Below are 21,976 nucleotides of genomic sequence, written 5' to 3' on the forward strand. Positions count from 1 at the left end.
TCCTTGGGCCCCACTTTAACTTCAGCTAAAGTCAGTGGGAATTTTTCCAAATATTTAAATAGGTATTGAGTCAGTTGTAGAACGCATTGAATTGTTAAACCACAGGGAACTTTCATTTAATATGCATACTCTTGACATATTGTCAAAAGGCTGACATCGTAGTCCTCCATAAAACTTGTCAACGATGTACCCAAAATAATAATATTAAAGTACTGTAGACTGTCCCCACATGAAGTATATAAATTTTGCCATATCAGGTAACACACCAAACCATGAACATTCAAATTAGCAAGCTTTTGTACAGCAGCTTTTAAAAACCCTAATACTAACCCTACATCTTTCCTGTATGAAGCTTCCTTGCTTTTCTGTAGGAATTCTATCTTCAGTTATGTTTCTTAGTGTTCAGTGAAACTTCATAATTCATTTTCAACTATATACAGACTACAAGAGTTACACAAACTAAAAATGCTTTTTCAGTGCTTTTTTTCTGAATTCAATATGCACTAATTGATTAGGGTCTGAGAGGTGAATAAGAAATACATATCCTACATAATAGAAAGCTGGGGAAGGGTTTAATGCATGAATTAGAAGCCAGATTTCTTCAATACAGATGAGTACACAAAATTAGCAAAAGGCAATACCACTTCTGGAAAGACTGCTTTGTGCACAATTTGTCATGAATTCAAAGTTATTCCTTTAGAAAATGAGTCTAAGACCTCCCAGCTGCTGCTTTATTGGTCTAATAAATTACCATTTTGATGGTACAATGCATATACGCTATTCACCATCCAAGCAAGCAAACTGTTAGAGCAGCTTCGTCTTTAGAGACGCATGTGTGACTTCAGAGACGTGCGAATGCCGATGGGAGATCGGAATGCAATGAGGGATCAGACAGTGCCCGCGTTCTTGAATTGATAATGAAAACAAAGGATGCGTAAGTTTCCAAAACAGTAAGTGTATTGTAGGATTGTTTGTGTCAAAAAGGTGAGTCCAAGTGATCCTACCCTTATTGTAATAGGTATCTAGCAGCTTTCTGAGACAAAATGGATCTGTCTTAGTCTAGGTTTCTCACAGAATAGAAAGAGAAAATCTCATCTTTTCACCTGAAAAGAACATCAGAATAAACAAATAAGACCTCCTCTTCAAAGGACCGATTTCTGACTTAAACTTTGAACCCTATTCTTGTCGAGCTGGGACTTGGGGAGCTTAGTTCAAGATTACACTAATGCTTATAGTAGTATAGACTGAACATGTGTTCAGTGTCAGTGCCTTCTACCCAAGGTTACTCCAGCCAGGTAGGCCATAACAAACGTTTATCATGACTCCTTCATAGATGTGGTTTGCAAATATCCATTCAAGGAAAGAACAAAATGCAGAAAAGCCAGAAAGTTGGTGATTTAGCATTCCCTACTTTACCTTTCTCCAGTGAACTGTGGAACTCATTATGAGTTCCAACCACCTGAAGTTTTGGCAACTTGCCATCATTTACAGGAAAACTCTAGACTCGCTGTATTATTGCCACCAGAGAAGTCTTTTGTTACTACAAATATATTTATGGAACAGTTTAAAATGTCTGTATTCTAACATAATGAAAACAATCCTTCATGAGTATTTTTCAAAAAATTAATGATGATGGCTGTTAGGAGGAGAACTTGACAAATACTGGAGGAACGAGTGCAGTAATTTTGATTTGACACTGGCAGAGCAAAGCTTGCAAAATAAAAGATCACAAAAATTTGAGATAGATTTTTGATTTTGTTTCTCATGCACAAAAACAAGTGTTAAGAGCTCCCCTACAGCTCACACGCACAGCATGACTCACCTGCATTAGAATTGAGCTCTTCATTTTCCGATTCTGTTCCATTTTGACTTCCACTTCCATGAAGGCTATTCATTGCCATAAGCTTCATTTTCTGTAGCTTCATAGCCTCTGCCATGGCAGCTGCTGTCAGACCTGGAAAAATATAAATAAATAAAATGCAGTATCATACCACACAATACAGCACTGAAAAATATGAAGAACAAAACAATTCCTTTCACTGAGAATGTCACATGAATTTAATACACATTCTTAGTGCAGTTATGTAATGTTATTCTGAACACTGTCTTTATTTGAAAGTAGAGTTATTTCAGTACACCATTCTAAGGATTTTTTAAAAAATTCTTTCATGCTTGTTGTTTTTGTTTTTAACATGTATAGCATAAGGAAATATGTATTTAATGGTATTCCTTTTGATTATACTTTTAAATATCATTTTCTGTCACTTTGATAGTTTTGTCACTTTGATCATGTTCTGGTACACTAGTAAGACACAGTATTCCGTAATTTCAACAGTTCAAAGCCAGTTTACATGGAACAATCAGTGCTGTACTATTACATTATATATCCAAATACTATTTTGTCTTTTTCTGAAGTCTGTTGGATTAACATTATTACTGCTGGAAAATATTACACTGGAAATGTTAGAAAAGTACAATATGGGTAATTACAGACTCCATGCCACCTTTAAGAGACTATTAAGACCAGCACAAATTTACAGAATTAAGGGGGGTTAGTGGCAGAAGATTCTGAAGTGACTAAAATTCAACTGATTTCCAACAGTACAAGAGAAGAAGTAGAGTAGTATCAGGCTAGATGTTACCATCATTAACATAATTTTTTATTACTATTTAGATTCCCAATATCTTTTTTTCTTAAGGGTGAACTTTTAAAGTTTTATCATTTTGACTTGGTCAGTAAGAGACCTGATTTTCTTCCAGACAGTATCAAATTACTTTTACTGTGGGTAAGATGTAACTGAAAATATCTTATATGAATTTCATCTATCTTTCAGGAAAATACAGGGGATAAGGCCATGTAACCAAAAAGATGTCTACAGGTATAACTGTTTATTCATTCAGTTATGAATTAAATGGGTTTACTGTCTTCCTCCCAGTATAGTATGACTTGCTTTTGTCATTTGCTAAAAAGCAGGCTCTTTATATGAGCTATCTTGTAACTGACTGTGCAATAGTTCCACAAAATCACTGAACTGCATTTACCAAAAAACAAATGATTATTTTGTTGGTGGTGCATGGTGTATCAAGCCACAAAGATATCATACATCAAAACAGAATTAAATAATCTGCTGCTTCTGGAAAGTACTGCTTACTGAGAGATTAGATACTGATTACAGTGAACTAATAATTTTCACATCCTATACTGCCACACATCCGTAAATTAAACTACTTTCTTTTAAAAGTTGCTATGAATTTGACATTTAGATTAACTCTGCCACCCCTATAATAGGCTTCACAAAAGTTCTCATTATTTTAATATGACTTAAGTAAGCAAGCAATCAATAGATTCCAGCTGCATGGAGGAGGGACACGTATTATCACCTATGGATACAGCAATCTGGCTAACTTCAGCGAAGATATCCCTGATGAACACCAGTAAGTTGGAGACGACAGGCTACGAGATGGGAGTTACACAAGCCTCTTCTCTCCAGGCCGTCTGTCCTCCTCCTTCCATCTTGCCTAGGAGGCTCTCAACATCCACGAAATCAAACTGCAGTTACACACTGCTGTATTCCCAAAGCACTGATGCCAGATCTAACAAATATTACCTACACTAATTGGGCACTTGTTTTACCGTTTTGCCACTGATACATGAAAAACTATATTGATTTCATTATTAATATACACTAAAACAAACATATAAACACAAGTCCAGAAAACATCATCAATAATCTTGTCTTTTAGGTCATTTAATGCAGTCCTCACTTCATACAGAAGATCATTATACTCACTTCCCCCCCCTCCCCCCTTTGAAATTCTTTTACAAACGTTACTGTTTTTTTATCAAGCAGATATAAAATCCTGATGTTTAAACTCCAGTTTTTACAAATTCTCTGGCTGACATCACTCACACTCAATCCATCAAAGAATACATCTTAAATGATAAAACTGTTCACACACTTTCTGGAGAAGATTAAATAGTCTATAAACTTTTCCACTTCTTTTCTAGGGAAAGGAAGCTGGATTGCTCTTTGAGTGAATTTCACATCATTTGCAGGAAGTTAAAAAAATAAGCATCAGCACAAGTCTTATGAGGAATTTACTGTCTTCAGGATTCCCAGGAAGCTGTGTGATTTGCCTACTTGCACATCTGCACTTTTCCTCCTTATCCCAACCAATTCCAAGTTGTGAAGTACAGCCATCACTAAGGCATTTTCAGAACTTGTACACACTCACGGCCTACTCTCTTTTCACTTGCTGGCTGGGGTTAAACCACAACATACTTCTAATCCATTTGCAAAGAATTCACATTTAAAGGTTACAAAAAATAAAGAGTCTGAACATGGAGTTTGTTATCGTAACGTTTTATCATTTCTATGTACCCAAGTATGTATAGATGAACCAATATCCCAATAAATATTTTCATCTGGGTCAGTATTTATACAGGTTCTTGAAACTGGAAGTCATAAAACTTCACTTAGTTTAAATATACAAAAGAGTAAAGAAACTATTCGTAAGGAGATAAACAGGGAATGGGAAGTGAATTCAAAATGTTCAGAAAAAAGACAAGACAAAAATTATCCATGGAACTGTATTAAAAAAAAAACCAAACCCAAACCAAATCAAAAAACTTCTCCTGAACAGTTGTATCAGAAGCATAATGAAGGCAGGAAGGGTACCGAGGAACAAACAGAAAAGAATAAACACAGTCCCAAAATCACCACGATGCTGCCTGCAGAAATTAAAGGTAATTATTGTCAGGCATTTTTGAGCTCCCTAACCAGACACAGCTGCCATACGGACAACAGCCAAAAAACAGTGATGTATCAGAAATCTATGCTGTGCCATCTGCCACACCAAAGCGACTCTACTTCAGCATTAAAAGTTTAAAGAGTAAAGCACGGTCCTAATGTAGAAAGCACTACAGCCTGAAGATCCTGAGCAGTCACGCATAAACCTGAATCAGATACAGCCAATACTATCTCTAAGCTCAGTATCAGCAAAGTCTTTATACTCTCATTCACTTATTCCCCAATCTATACAATTTCTTACTTGAGTTGTGATAGCAGTAAAAGCCCCAGAATCTGACTGTATGAGGTACTTTAAAAACAGTGTACTAATTCTTCAGCATATCTGAAAGCTAATAAAATTGAGGTTAAAGCAAATGGTTTCAGCAGTAAGGGTGTGCTACTGATGGAAATGATGGAAGAAAACGTATAGCAAATCACCCATTGGCATAATCTTCAATTAAGGCTACTGCCGCAGCTAACGTTACTGCAGCCACTATTTAATTTAACTATTAATAAAACTCCTTTCCATAATTGACTCAGCTTTGGCTAGCTGTGGCAAAGAGGGCTATTCTTCAATTGACTTATCTAAAGATCTACAAAGAACTGAAGAATCATTTCCATCCTCTCGGATGAATCATTATCAACAGCAAAATCTCACTTGGAGTACCTTACTTTGAAAAACGTACTTGAAAACTGCTGTAACGTATACATCTATCCCTCTACTTTCACCTTAAAAAAAAAAAAAAAAGGATCACTAGGAAAACCGACATGCTGGATTACATACTTCAAAGCTTCCATTTTTTTCTCTCCATTTGCACTTCAAATTTCCTTTCCTTCAGTTATCTTCTGCCAGCTGCGATCAATCACTAAACACCCAGGAAATAAACTATGTACTGCTTGTTATCAAACACGTACAACCTTTACAATACTAACAACAAAAAAAAAAGCATGAGTCTTATCAGAGTTGCAATGGTTTGTTATTATAACTGCTAGCAACCATGTGGCCTGTGGAGCTGGTCCCACTAACAGTAGCCCACTCCCTCCCAGTTGCCTTGGTGGAAAGACAGCAGGTCCTTGAAGAGCCGGTGGGGATCTCCGAGAGGGACACATCAGCGCTAATGCAGAAATCTCAGAGCCATCTTCTGGGTCAGCTCTCTATATATGAATCTTGATTACAACTGCGTAACAGATTGCAATGGTGTGCGCTCGGGTACACCTGCATCGTGCATATGGCAAAACAACCAACTGCCATTAGTAATCTTCATTCCGTACTTTCAGTTTTGTCAGGACACTGTGTACTCTCCCTTTGACAAGTCTGCATAACTCTGCTGTACAACACACAAATTTAGCCCTGAAATAACCCTTCAAGGACACACAAACCAGCACGTTTCATGCTCAGGTTGCACTGAAGTAAACTTCTGCAATTGTATTCTGAGCCACAGTTAAAATATACCTAAGCACCAAACAGTTTTCAAATCAAGGTTTTCGATCCAAACTAGGACCATACTCGGCTTACTGAACAACACACGCCACACTGCTCTGGGGAAGGCTCGCTGCTTGTGGGGCACTGGAGATGGAACAGACCTGAATGCACTGTGAGGCTTGTTTGCTTCTGTGAGGTCTGGACCCATGCACTGAACATGTCCTCTGCTCCTAAAGCCAAGGCACCTGTAGTACTTGAGAGGGCGTGAAGACCGCAGAGGTTTCTCCATCCCTTGTCTGCATCCTGTTAAAGTCAGTAGTTAACTGTTTACTCAAATATCCCCTACACAGACAAAAAGACTACTGAAGATCATTCCTCTGCGAAGTCTCAGGAATTATCTCAACAAAAAAAGCATTTTTACTGCATGGCCCAAAGATCACAACTCCAAGGTTGTTTACAGTGTGTGTCCCCCACGGCCAGTCTCCCAGTGCTGAACCCACCCAGTTTCCTGAGCACCAGGCGACAAGGGGACAGTGCCTCACATCTCAAGTAAAGGTCACAATTTACTGATTAGCAAATAGCTTCCTGGAGACATCAGAAACCAAAACTCCATTAGATTCCTGCATTGAGGTACCTCGGGTGTCTTGCATGCAAGTGAATCCTCCATGTTTAACTAATGTCCAATCATTGAAAATTGGATTTTGATGGTGAATACAAGGACTCTGAGCATTTTAAGGTGACCCTGAGTATCTGCTAATCTTGTACTCTAGCTCGAGCTACTTTTTCCAGTTCCCTAATTAGTTAGACTGGGCCCCTCCTTCATATTAGTTTGAAAGCTTTTCTGTCAAAACTGTGAACAAGTAAATTAACTAAAGGAGAACTATGAGTAATCAAATCTTGAGGTTTGCAATTAATTAAATGAAATGGTGAGTCAGTGAACTGAAGAATGGTCTTAAATTAAAACAAAACATTTAATTAAATTAACAGTCAACACATTGCAATTAATAATATTCAAAAGGAAAAATGAAAACTAGTTTAGCCTTGCCATGTTATTTCAGTCTAACAGTCAAGCATTGTGCATTGGCTTGTTTGTTATTTGCATTCAAAGCTGCTATGGGTCAAATACGATGTGCTAAAACAGGAATAATGAAACATCTGGTAGTATGAAATGTTACTATGAGATACCATATTGCAAACAGTGAAAACAATTCTGAAACATCCAATAAATTAGGCCTTGGAAGACTGAAAAGGATATGCTTTCTTCCCCATTTTCTTCAATAAGGAAATGAATAAAAATAAATACATATAATATGTTTTCAGAATTCCTGGAACAATTTACTAATTAATTTAAACATTCACGTTAGAAAATGGAGGCTCCTCTGTAGCTGAAATGAATCATTGTTGTTTAGTGATAAACAGGTAAGTAAAATCCAGCTACTAACATGAAGGACAGTGAAACCAAATTCTTGAATAAGAACATTAAAATGACCACAGCATCAGAGCGTTTGGAGACAGGTCCAAACACATAAATCTTACTATTGCGGCTTTTTCCATTTCTGTGAACTGACTCAACTAGAAACTGTAGGAAAGTTTTAGCTGTAGTGCATGTTCTGTTTTCAATGGCTGTTCAAAGATATCCTGGCTACCATTTCAGATAGGTCATAATAATCCATCAACGTGAAATATTTGAGAGACTGTAAGTAAAGAACTTCGTGAGTAATTGGCCACTGCAGGCAGAGGATGGGATTTCAGTGTAAGCGCCGTAGCGCAAAGCTTTATCATGGGCTAAGTCGTGTGAGTATTCACCCCAGGCCCTGGGAGGACACTTTGGAGCCCAGACTGAAATCCATGCTACATCCATTTGACATTGCCAAGATGAAATGTAGTCAATAGCCAAGAAATGTATTACAACAGTTGAGTTTCTTTCATCTGTTCTGATACCTGCAGCCAGTTGTTCTGATATTACAACCATACTTGAAAAACACGTCCTTCTCTCCCATTTTTAACAGCAAACAGCAGCAAAAATTGATTTTTAAGGTAGAAAATTTGAAAGTATTTATACAGTATTTATCCTGTTGCATGTTCAATGCGGAACAGAAAATAAAGACTAATTTTCTAAACATGTTCAGTTAATGAAAGCTCAGAGACTACTGAAGATCATCCTTAGCAAAACATTTCAGACAATAATTACTGTTTCTAAACACCACCAGTTTAAAAGGTCAAGAAAACTATCCTATGGCAAAAGAACCTTATTGAGGGAGAAAAAACCATACAAATATTATGCATATTTGTCAGGAATTGTGAGAAATTAATCTTCCACAGAGAAGCTCCAGACAGGTCGCTTCTGCAATCGTCACACAGACTTTACTTGAGAGACCTTATTTGCCTTTGCACAGCCGCTGAATACTCCCCACATAGCCTCCACTTCAGCAGATATAGGGACAGACCTACAGATAGGTCTCTTCATCATACAGCCTTGCTTCCCCCACAGGTCAATTGATTCTCTATCATCAACCAGGCAGTTATCCTGAGGAAAAAAACAGTATGTGATAATGTAATTTAAAGACTTTGCCAAATGCTCAAGGGATCAAAATTAGGGTTGCACAAATGTTTCTGAATTTTTTAGGGTTTGATTTTGCAATCCCAGTAATTTTTGTTTGACACTGTGTGCTTGCTTACCTTACTTTAATTCTAAAATATCATTTCATGCAGAAGTCCACATGAGCATAAGCAAGTTTAAAACCTTTACACATCAAAACGTCCCTGCCATTCCATGGTATAATTCACAGAAGTAACAGGTCATCATTCTCTATTTTCACACATATTTAGACAGTAGCAAAAGTCCTGATACTTACAAATCTGGGTGTTTACTTCAAAATATGGGGAGAGTTTGCTTTCCAGATGCTTTCATCCCATGTCTGCATCTTTTATTTAGGCTTCACACCTCAGTTACCACCTCTGTGTTTTGCATAGCCTAATCTTATCCTTCCCGATACCCATCTGAAAGACTGGAAACATTTTTAACATAAACATCTTCCATCAAATCTCTGTACCACAGATATTTCATATCCTTGATCCACATGAAGATACGATGACCTATCAGATTTCTTGGCTAAACCCAAGGGGCTCAGTTCAAAGTATATAGAAATTTAAATCCCAAATTTGTGCTTAAACTTATGTTACCATGAGCACTCATGTTCAGGCTGATACACAGCAATACCCAGCTACATATTTTAAGATGACTTCAGAACCAAAAAGGCAGCCTATATCTTATGTCAAACAAAACTGCAGCTTACCTTATTGGAGGGAAACAGAAAAATCAGAACCACAAAGACCACTGAGAGAGTTATAGTAATTTTTTTTCCCTTCATTCTTATAGTGCGTCTCACGAGAATTGATTAATTTTGTGACATTTTCTGCCTTTTTTTTTTACAGTCTATGCTATGAGAATGATTTGTCAAGACTGTAATGTGTAATACTTTTAGTACGCTGCACTGCTGTGACCTTTACCTTCTGTATATTTGATTGACTGACCACCCCACTTTTGATCTACAGGTTTCAGAAGATGGAAGCATACAAGACAAACGCATCAGCCACTGAGTTATTGTTGAAAAGATCACAGTCACTTTATACAGATAATTTGCATGTTCTTGGGTGCATATCTGATACAATTTTAGTCATGTCACTGAAAATTTTCAGCATAGAATGAAAATTCTTACACTATGTGGTGTACTTTAAAAGTGTTTCATATATCAAAAGAGTCACAAATGCATGCATTAGGACTCAGATTTCAGTAAGGCTAAAAAAGTTAAAATACTGCTCATCATCATCCAAATTCTCAAATGACCCGCTTATGCTTTCATAATGTTGTCATCAACTAGAGATTACAATTCTTTGAGATAAGGACTTGAAAATTTAAAAACTAAACCAGAAACACGTTAAATTACCTCCTTGAGAGCAACATATAAAATAAATTTTATAAAACAAATATTTAAAAAATGTTAACTCCAAAGTGCTAAATATTTGAAAGCCACAAGAAAGAGCACAAAGGTGGTTATCATCAGCCCCAAAAAGAAAACAGACCTTTGACACGGGCCTGACAACGTGCGGAGCAGTAACGCCTCGGTAACTTCAGTAATTCTTTCGGTATCAGGACAAATAAGCATATTGGCACGCGGCGGCACCGGGCCAGCGCTGTGCACTGTCATCTCGGGACGTAGCCCAGGTGGGCAATCTCAAGTTTACTTGAGTCAGATTCAAAACAGCCTGGACTCTCCAATGGCCTAGAAAGCCTACACACAGCCAAGGCCCTGGATGCACTAACAGGGCTTAACAGCCACCTTCTCTTGGGCTTCAGAGCTCACTACATTTGCCTCTGACTGCAGGACTTTGTTACCCACTTTAGAGTACATTTGGGTTCATGGGAACCTAAAATTATGTTATGAACACTTTTAAACCTAATACCCCTCATATTTACCATGGACTTTCTGTAACTTCTCTAGCATCACAGAAGTCTGTCATGGTGCATGTGCTGCCATCTGATGTTAGAATTAGATGTTATTTTTTTCTCCACTTTTATTCCCTTCCCATTAAATCAATTTCTGTGAGTACAGAACAACTTGTCTGTAAGTGGTAATGATGGGGAAATTGCTGAAATTTTTGGACGTTCTTTCAGTTAAGTATCTGAAAGCTTACCTGGAGTTGGCACAAATCTCTTGAGTTTGTAAAAATAATTGGGCTGGAAGGTCTTTTGAGAATAAGGATATCTTTCTGAGTGCTTTCAAGCTACTTCCTGCTTGTCACTGGAAGATACCGTACAAATATTTTTTTGGTATCAGATGGCACAGCTCGGCTCCATCCCAGCTGTCTCAAATCACAATTTAAAAAATGGTGTATTTCAAGGTTTTAAAGTGAATACTAACTTCCATAAATTCATTGTACTACAGTATTGCAGATGAAACCTCAATGTACTGTCAAGATCAGTATTGCTGTTAGACTGGATTGCTAAAATATTACCCCTGCTAGCTGCTGTTCGGTTCAGCTGGACCAGCCTGACCAACACTATGGGCTTTCGAGGATTGCACTGCGCAGATCCCTTACCCAAACCCTCCTAGAAGCTGAAGTGTTAGAGGGGGGAAATGCTACTCCTATCTTTCCTCAGATGTTTTCACTGAACTGAAACCAAGGAAATAATAATAATTTCACGTTATTACTCACGAAGCTACAAACAGCAGCAGTGAGCTCCCTCTTTACTCAAGATGGCAACTGCACCATAGAAACTTTGCTCACAAATGAACAGCAGAAATACTGTGAACAAGGCTCCTCTGCTTACACAACGTTTTGGAATCATCCCCTATATGATATTTCTTCCACACAAGCAATTTTTCAAGACCTCTGCCAGAACAGAAATGGAATGCTATGATAACACAGCTACCACTGCTCTTAGCTACTTAAGGCTGAGAAATGTGTGGCCAGTTCATAAAACCCACAAATATATGATGCTTATTTGAAGCACAATAACCTAAGCAATGAAAAGAGGGAGCCCATGCACTCCACTCCAAATGGCATTTCATTAACTCAACCTCAAAAGCAGCAAGTTTGAAAGCAGCATCACTTAACAACATAAATTCATTGAATATTTTTCTGAGACCTACAATAACTTTCCAATACTGGCTGTAGAATGAAAGCAAAATATCAGTATTTTAAGATCATTTGAAATACTACAGCTTATTCACAGTGAAAAATATTTTTGGATGGTATAAGATAGACTAGTAAAGCAGTAATGTCTCTGGCAAGAAAGGAAAACAGTTCAGTGAAAATTCAGGAAATCAGTGACACAGGCTCCAAGCAGTTCTCCAGCTTTAAGGTAGAACCTACCACATTTACAACTACTATCAATTTGACAAAAGACGTAGAACTTAGTGCAGAGACATGACTTAACTTTTCTTGGAATAGATGAATCGTAATTTTCCCAAATGACTTTTCCATTAATTGTTCAATGTAAAATCAAGTAATGCATGGGGGAGCAAGGACTAGATTCCAGGTCTCTATCTCCTCAAATGAAGACTCTACTGACTGTTACTGTTACATTAGACTTTTGGCATAACAAAACCTGTTTGTTTTTTTTGGGGGGGGGTGGGGTGGGGGTGGGTGTGTTCTTTTTTAAATTCAGGGAGTCGAAAAACACATCATCGCAAACAGTTATAACCTGATGCTTCACACAGTCATCAGGAATGTAACTTTTGCCACAAAGTCGCTTTCATCAGTACTGATTATTTTAACTTTCATACAGTTTTGTTGAAGCTTTTTCAAGCACATTTACTTACACAAATAACACGGGACACAAATAATTTAGTCCCAATAGGTTAATATCTTCTTTGTTTACGAAGTTATGCCAGAATAGCTATTTCCATTTATACTATGCAATGTAAAGAACATTTTTCAAAGCTAAGACACTGACTGGAAGCTTATTTTCTTGTTGCAGGTGGTGAATAGAAATAACACGTAGAAGATGAACTACACCATTTTTAAAATCTTAAAGGATGCGTCTCTACTCATTGGTCAAGCTGAATTAACTTGCAGCCTCCAAGACAAATGCAGGCTGAAGAAGGAGAGGAACAATTTAGTCAGTGAACTGAAACACTCAGTAATCTCAAATTATGCAAATATTCTCTTTGCCCTTGCCAATCTTTACAGATAAATTCCACTGGTCTTTACTCCCGAGTTTGCATCAGTATAGCAGTTTCATTTTGTCTAAAGCTATGGCAACAAACATTTTTAGCTTAGGTTTTGTGCAACTATTTCAGTTGTGAAAGTACATTCAGGTCTTAAAATAGATTCTCAGATGTTTTAATTCAAATTACTTTTAAAGTAAAAATATATTTAACATAAATGATGTCCAAGATGTACTGAAAATTTTTTTTTAGCCAATCCAGAAAAACATTACAGGTATCTATTAATCTTGCTTTTCCAGAAGTCTACATAAAATAAGTAAAGCCTTGCAAGCATTCCCTTCAAAATTTTTGTAGTCTGCAGTCCTCAGCTTTTTCTCAATATGAATGTGGTACTTGTTGCAGCTACCTTTCTAGATCTGAGAGGCTTAAGTCTACTTTAAGGCTTTTCCCCACATTGATCGGTTGAGTATTACATATTGTCATAAACTGATCTAGGTAATAATACAATGTGTTTCTGGTAAGCGTTTAACTCTATTTTTAGAAGTTTAATATATCATAGATCAAAAAGACACAATTTCTTTCTTCTGTAGATATTGCTTTTAAACATATCTTTTTAGCATTTATCTATTATATCCTTTAATTGAGATTTCCCTAATGATGGCACTGCATTGATAAGAGTAGGTTTAATGGGATAGTTATTGTGTATTAATAATTGACCAATTCACTATGTTAAATATAAATTTTAACAGCAATTTTATTCCTCTGTATAGTTTTAGGAACTTGTGTGTATTTAATAAAGACGTACTCTATTTACTTAAGCTGAGAAGTCGATGTGAGACAGCTAGGCTGCCCTAATGTGTAGGAACTTACAGATGACCAAGCAACATCTTTATAATTCTATTCAGGAAATAAAGGATGTAATATCAACAATCCCATCTGTCCTTATTTCTTTCAAAATGCCACTAAACTGCTCATACTTGAGAAGAAAATAAACCTTTTTACTGATTAATCACTAGGCAGCTTTGACTGGTGAAGAGAAAATTGTATTACAAATGAACAGCTACCTGTTATCAAATTACAAGGCATTTTCATCAAAGGACCAGAAAATGCAGCACATTGACCAGTTAACATGCTTCCACTGACCTGGGGGGATTTTTTCCAGTTAACAGCTTCTGAAGAATGCTTCCTTTTGATTCTTGTCTCTGACACAAAAATGATTGTCCCATTTAACCACTGTTCTATCACATACATCAGAGAATCCTATTTACTCACACACTACTGGAACATTAAAACACAATAGTGTGATTGTCTCTGGAAGAAAATTTTAAAGATTGACTTTTTTTCTTTTTTGTAAAAAGGGGAGTAAGATCAAAAGCTGACTTTAATAGATGTTTGACTAAGGTCATACTCCTAGGAAATGGAACACTGAAGATGAAAGAGAACAAATAGATTTGGCTTTTGATCTCAGCCAACTGCATTTGGCATTGTTTAGCTTTTATAAAATACTTCAACTTTAGGCCATACCACAACTTAAATGAATTGGTTGAAGTCCTGAGGTTTTAATAGCTCAGTAAGACTTTAACATGTATCAACATTTGGAAAAACTTTCTTAAGTATTTGGCTGGATTTTTTTCTTACTGGAATGAAGTCAGTTCAAACCCGGCTACTATTGCTGATGCTAGATATGTACAAGCAATTTTAGGAATATATTTGCCTAATCATAACCAACTTTAAGAGCTATTATCCACTAGTGCTGTCAAATGAAGACCACTGGTATTCCTAACAAAAAATTTTAGGGGAAAATGTGGAGCATTGAGAAAAGGTATTTGACTTACTCAAATAAAACACATAACCATGTCCCTAGTCAAGAATCCTTACCTGACCATTTTACCAAATTATTTCACGCTTCTCATCCTCTTAAAAAGTATAGTGGACATCCAAATTTGTAAACTCAAGAGCAGTAAGGGAGGAATGAATCACCATCCATAAACTATTACTTCCAAATTCTTCAGTAATAATGGTGTTTGCTAACCAAAGACAACTGGATTAATTCAGGAAAAAGATAACATAACATTCATTAAAGCAATATGATGAAATTATTACTATTGTTAGAAAAAAATTAATTATCAGCAGCTATTAGAGGCACTGCAAAAACCTACAAAACACTTAGTAAGCTACACAGTCAAAATTTACAAGGAAGTTTCATCAGCCCAGCCAACTGATAAACAGCGATGGCAGGAAACACCCCAGCACCAAGCTTCAAATTGCCTTTTTAAAGCTTTGATAAGAAGTAATGATTTATACCACAAGACATATTACAATAGAAAATATTGTATCTGTTATGCAAAAATTTCGCCTTAAGAACTATAGAGAAATTACACACAAGGAAAGAATTTCCTGATCTTACTTTCAAATTATTATATTACTATAACAATGATAAAGAACTGATAAAGAGCTGAGAAATTCCTAAGATATTAGGTCAGGTATTTTATCATCATTAAAGGAGACACATCTGACCACAAAGCCTAAAAATAACCTAGGGAAGGAAGAGGTGATTTCCCATATACTTCTCCACTTATCACAATACCTTCCTCAAGGGCCACTTAAGACAAAACAAAAAAGCACAAGAAGCCTCAACCATTTGCTCTCCAACATCTAGCCTCAAATTTAACCACACAGAACAGTAATTCATTCATTCTTTATACTGTTTATCTCCTAAAAAGGGAAAGTATCACAGGCCTTTCCCCACTCTTTTTTTTCCTTAATAAAAAAAGGACATGGTTTATTACTCCTTTTTATATTATATATTACTTCATGTACCATCTGCTGCTGAGGCAATACGTACGATTTGCTGAATCTAACTGGACACTAAAGATCTCTGTAGACCAGAAAACACAGTAAGCTGAGATCTGAGTCTCCCAGGTACAGATCGCCGGCACCCAGCAATATTTTAGCTATGACATTCTCGAATATTAAAAATATGCATCTCCCTTTATGTACTAAACCTATCTGCAAGACCTTGCCATCCATCACAAATAAACCTTTTTTTTGTTTCTCAGCACCTCAGTTATTTCTGTTCACTGTCACAGAAAGACTTACACTTTCAGCCTAACTGCAACCTCATCATTCATATTCCACCCAACTTCAGATGCAAGCCAGTATTGATCTACACTATTGCAAACCTAATGCTTAAAAATCCCTGCCTTAATACGGAGGGTTAGAAATTGAAAGAAAAAGAAAACTTAAAACGACAGCTAATTTTTAAACCAATATAGAAAAGCTCATCAGAGAAGTATTGAAATAACTTGTTTTCAAGGACAGAAAACATTGCAAATACATTTGAGGATGGAAGGCAACAAAACAAGCTGGATATTAGCTTAAGTGCAAATGTGCATTTTAGCCAGAGTGAGGTTGCGTACCCACCCCTTGTCTCTCTCTAGGCAACAGAGAAGTAGGATGCTGAAGAACCAGCAGACAAGAAACGCAACCTGTGGGACAGTCACTGCTGGCGCCTCCTTGCCTGCGGCCTGAGGAGAGACGCTAAACCCCTGTATTTCACAGAAATGCAGAAGCCGGGGGGACTGGACCTACTGTCAGTTGATATGAGTTTGAAGACAATCTCAAAGCTGACTGTAATTACGTTTGTACCTATATATACACAGACACCCACTTGTGCATGGAGAGGTTTTTTTACATACATATAAAAAAATGAAAGCAAATATATATGCTTTCATTCTCAACACTTTCTGTTGATCAAAAAGCAGCAAAAAGCAGGAAATTCCAATGTGGAATCCATTCCCTGTTTCTCCTCTTAGTTGTATTTCTTCAGGCATTGACAGCTTTCTATTCTTGAAGCTAGGATTATTTTCACTTCTCTACCCTTAAGACATTAAGGCTACAGAACTTCAATAGATAATTTCCTTTGTTTCAAGAGCCAGACGCTTGCTGTTCTGGAGTCCTTGTTTTTCTTAAAGAATACAAAAACTTACAACATGAATTATACCACAGATTTAGTCATCACCACAATAGGTCTTGGTCTTATCCTTTTCACTGTCTAGCAGCACAAATCTGTGCCTTGTGTTTTATACATTTCCCAGAGAAAGAGTAAGTTTAGCTGCAGATTAAACTATGGAATTTGTTGTTACTGGAATTTCTGAAGAAAGAAGTTCAAAATCAGAAAGGACTTCTTAATATGGAATATATAGAAATTTGCTGAATGACAGAAAAAAATGTAGAATTATACCAATTAGTAGAATAATATACAAGTATTTCAGATATACAGTACACAAAGTTATCTCTTGAGTCTTCCAATTGTTCTGCTGGTGGGCTCAAGTTTTAAAATACCTTGCTGCTTAAATAATGAAATAAATAAACTCTTAATTTTCTGTTCTGGTTCTGTGCAAGAAAAGGAATCTATTAAAAAACAAGAGTATATTTATGGATAAAAATGAATGTCTACCAAATAAAATACACAAAAATATAAAGCAAAAATTAAGCAATATAGTGCTTGATTAATTTGGTCCTTAGCAGGAATATAAAAGGACCAGCCTTATCTGTTCGAACATATCATAAGACTGATTTATATTATGAACACTGAACTACTGAGATACAGACTTATATATCACATTTTATAAGAGGCATCATGGGATCACACCATCTGGTATGGAGACATCAATAACTGCACCTTTTAAAAAATAACAGCCAGAGTCCAAAAATTATCACTTTGAGGTTTTCTTTTGTTTTCTTTTTAAATACAGACATTTTCCGAAGAAAAACAGAAGCACAGGAAGGTGCAACAGAACTAAACCCAAGCCTTGCTGGCAGCAGCCGCTCTTTGCAGGTGGCACAGGAGTCCTCGGCGTTCTCACACCAGCGCGTCTTGCGGCCAGCGCACAGACCCTGCAGTAACAGGCAAGGGCAGACAGGGAAGTACTGTGCTGCTGTTGCATTTATGCTTGAGGTAAAATGCTAGTCTTAAAAGAGTAATTTGCATTAGGTAATATCACAGACAAAAATACTTAACTAAAATAAAATATGTTACTTAGCTCTGTGATTAAAATATCCGATAGAACTGTTCTTTCCTAAATAATGTAAAACCTAGCAGAACATACGCTGCTGTATTCGGCTTATTTACTGCAAATCTACAACACTGGAAAGATACGCTGTCACATTACATGCATGTCAAGACATAGATTGAATTTGATTTTCAGGATATTCCAGACTCAGCAGCACTCAAAACTGCAGTGATGAAACTGCATCCAATTAATTTCGCTGCTGTTCTTAGGTGCTTAGCAGTAACACCTCTATAACCTACACTCTTAGTATCTGTGTTATGGTGATGTACGTGTGACAAAAGCAGGCACAGACTTTTTGCCAATTCTTCAGACAGCGAATCTGACTGAGAGCCTTAGAGCTCCCAAACCTCTGGAATTAGGACCGAGTCACGCAAGCGCTGGTGAGGAAAAGCACTTTTTTTTATCCAACAGCTGTGAAGCCCTTTAGGCCGAGCAGAGGAGAAAGAGACTGCGTACAAGCCAAGTTCATATGTAACTTTTATTGCCACAAAGCAACACACAGAACATTCCAAGACTATAAAAATATAACCTGTAACCACTTTCACATATTGGTATTTGGTATTTACTATACACTGTATTTAAGGTACTCCATTGTGCATTGTGGATTCAAATAGTGAACAAGTTCTGATAACTAAATGGGGGCTCCTAACTTGGAAGAAAATGTCCCGGAGCAATTTTAGCCATGGGTAAAGAGACATAGTCCTATGTATATACTAATAAAACTAGATTTTGTCCCACCTGTTGCATCTCTGATGGGTATCCACATTACATTTACTGAAGACAGCATTACTTTGATTTTGTCCAGAAGATTAAATGTTTTTGGTTTTGAGCAAAAATATTTAGTCTCTGGTTGTTAACTGCTGAAAACAAACTCTCTCCAGGAAATGAGTTGTTTTTCCCTTCCTGAAAGAGCTCATAACATGACAAGCATAACATCACCAATAATGATATGAAATGGTATTGTAAACCACTGCAGAAATAACAAATCTATTATGAGTAATTCCCAGCAGAAATCTTGGAAACTAGACAACCTACTGTCTGTTCTTATTTTATTTAGTCAAAACAGAAAAATGAGAGGGAGATCTGTACAACTGGATTTCAATTGGCTTTACTCTCAACTTCCAGTTGCGTTCACTCACAGATGACTAATTGTTGTCCTCTGTTCTTGTCTTTCCTATTTGGCCAAACTGAACAGAAGGCAAAGCTGTCTATTGTCCCCTGACGCATTAGTATTCATTATGGTGAAAAGTAAATGAGAACTATTTCATCTTCAGAATGCTATCCTAAGACATTAACATCTAATAACAATATTAAAGTCACATTACAGGGCTTTAATCTGTGGCAGTAATAATGCTGTCTAGTTTAATAAAAAAGCACATTAAAATAAATATTTTGGCTATCCACTTTTAGGAGTTTGCAAACAAAATTATTACCAAGTTGAAAAGACTTCAGGATAGTTAGAACTAAATTTTGTGAGCAGCACTTGTTGCAGTTATAGCAACTTGTTTCCTTTTCCTTGCTTACCCATACTCTCCTAGAGAGAAGTAAAAGCTGTTCTATCAGGACTTCTCATGCTACGGCTCTTAAAAAAGAAACAAACACACAAGAAAACTAGCCATGTATCTTGAAATCAGTAACTAAGTAAATAATCATAATGAACCTGAGCTCAGGAATTCTGCACATCTACAAACGTTATCTGCAGCACAGCCAGTACATTATCTCTCGAGATATTCCTCACCAAACTTTTATTGGAATTCTACCAGTGGGACCAACTCTAAGAGAACGCTTTTCATGCAATTCAGCAATTTGTAATACAATAATTGTTGTTTAACCAGGAAAGTAATCTTTGAAGCAGGAGTCTTTCATAGCAAAGATTTCTGGCCAAAACAGGCTGGCACTGAGTATCGTTACCAAATCATCTGGCACAATGAGAGGCAGTCTGGATACACTGATATGTTTCATGATACAATTTACTGGTGAGTAATTTAAAAGTTAGTAAATAATCTTTATGCCTGTAAGCGCTGCCCTTTTAATTTTTTAAGGAGTTTTAAAATATATCATGCTAACATCTTGCTGGTTTACATTTACAAAATTGAGCATCAGCTTCAAAGTTTTTGGTGCTCTAAGTCGAACATGAGCACATTCATTTGCAATGCTGCAGGCATAGCATTAGCCAATGAGATGAGATATTAATCAATTCAGCTGCTTACCAAAAGTAAGAAATAAAATAAGCATATTTTTGCTGTTGGCCTCACAGAAAGTGCAATCAGCATTTTCAGATTGCAAGGTAGCCTGTCTCTGTGTTTGGTTTTGGCTGACTGATGACATTCCCTAGCCAATAGTGTGTTACTTCTTGCTCTTTTTTTCAGAAATTGCTAGATAGAAAATAATTGAAAGGCTTCTAAATAATATTCCAGAACTCCCTTAACAGCACATGAAACACTCGGGAAATGGAGTTCTCCTAATTTGATTTTACGTTATCAACTCTATGGCTCCTCTTCACCCCTTTTTCCCCAAGTTGCTCTCATAGTACGCAGTGCTTAGACACAAGCTAGATAGTATCAATTACAAGTGATGGCAGATGAGGTGAGCTGGTACAAAGAACAATGTCTTCCATTTGAAATTTCTGCTCTTTATCTTTCTTGGAGAGATCATTCCTGTTGGCCTAGACTTGCGCATTTGATGAATGGGTCAGCAGCTAGAATCTGTATGAGCAAATGAATAAGATGCACATCTCATCCCTCAAACCATAATGAAAATCTTTACGAGATTGGATTCATGCATTGAGATGACCTAAGAGTATGTTCCTGGTTTTTTACATATGACGATTTAGTTATCAAGTGACAGCATGAAGATGAAGCAGCACCAACCATTCCTGAAAGCTGAGAAAGTAGCTCATATGCAGGTGCTACTATAAGCAGCACCTGCACTATAATATTAAATTAATTTTAAAAATTACATAAATACAGTAAGACAAACTTTTCTCATCAGATATGTTCCAATCATCTTTTTGAGGAAACACAACTGCTGACAAAAATGCTGAAGATGAAGTTTCATGGGCAGAAAAACTTTCTCAACTGCCAAAAGTTGCTCAGTAGTATAATTTTTTTTCTTAATTAGCATGTGATGAGACCACAGAACTAACCTACAAGAAATATCTGTATACATTTAAGAATAAAGGACGATATCATTTATGCTTAAGTACCTGCATACATACACAGACCTCTGTGTTGCCAGAACTGAACATATTTACCATTAAGTAGGATCTTATTTCTCCAGACTCACTCCTGCAAACTTTGTAGTCATTATAAATTTTAGTTATAGTCACTAGTACACACTTTACATTGAGGAAAAAACCCAACAAACCCAACCATAAAGCCACCATACAAAATTATAGCAAAACCTGCTTAAAATCCTTTGGATGAAGAAGTGTGCCACTGAAAATCAGTTTTTTGTCAGACACAAGAAAGCCCTGGGCAACAAGTAAGGCAGGCCAAGATGCTCTGCACATACACAGAGGATTTCAAAATCTGGGCAGCAGTGCAACACTGGGCTACACCATCATCTCCCACCCCTCTCCTGTTGGGAGCTGTCCTTGGAGTAACTAGTTAACTACCCTCTGGGTCGGGAGAGACTGACTTCCCACGGATGTTATTCTTCTCTTCATGCAAACCTGTCCCCATGGAAAAGCAGAGACATGAAGCCAAACCTTCCACACCCCGGGCTGCACACTCAAATGCTAGTGACCCTGAAGTTATCCTGAAGGATGCAGAGCTCCCCTTCACAGCTTGTGAGAAGGACCAAGGTGGGTCTTAAAAACTTCTCTTGTTAAAGCTGTCACATAAGTTCCCCTCCCCAAAAGTTTCTGTTTTCACAAAGAAAGTGTTTCAAAAATTCTTGGTCAGTTTTTCCTAGAGGGCTAGTATCTCTAGAAGTTGCTAGTTGATCAGTTAATGATATGAACTACAAATTATTCAGGAAAACCATCCACTTTCTTTGCTCAATCCATATCAA

General features: G+C 36.9%; 1 protein-coding gene across 1 annotated transcript in view; it reads right to left on the bottom strand.

Moving 5' to 3' along the window:
* Positions 1-21,976, bottom strand: part of DACH2 (dachshund family transcription factor 2) — a gene marked incomplete at its 3' end in the record, with an annotated part of 304,056 nt that overhangs the window by 96,626 nt on the left and 185,454 nt on the right. The window contains exon 3 of the mRNA XM_082004276.1: positions 1,823-1,954. Within this exon, the coding sequence (XP_081860402.1) occupies positions 1,823-1,954 (132 nt within the window). The remainder of the gene's footprint in view (positions 1-1,822; positions 1,955-21,976) is intronic.

This window comes from Phaethon aethereus (genome assembly GCF_964289735.1).
Source record: "Phaethon aethereus genome assembly, chromosome: 10".
NCBI lineage: Eukaryota > Metazoa > Chordata > Aves > Phaethontiformes > Phaethontidae > Phaethon > Phaethon aethereus.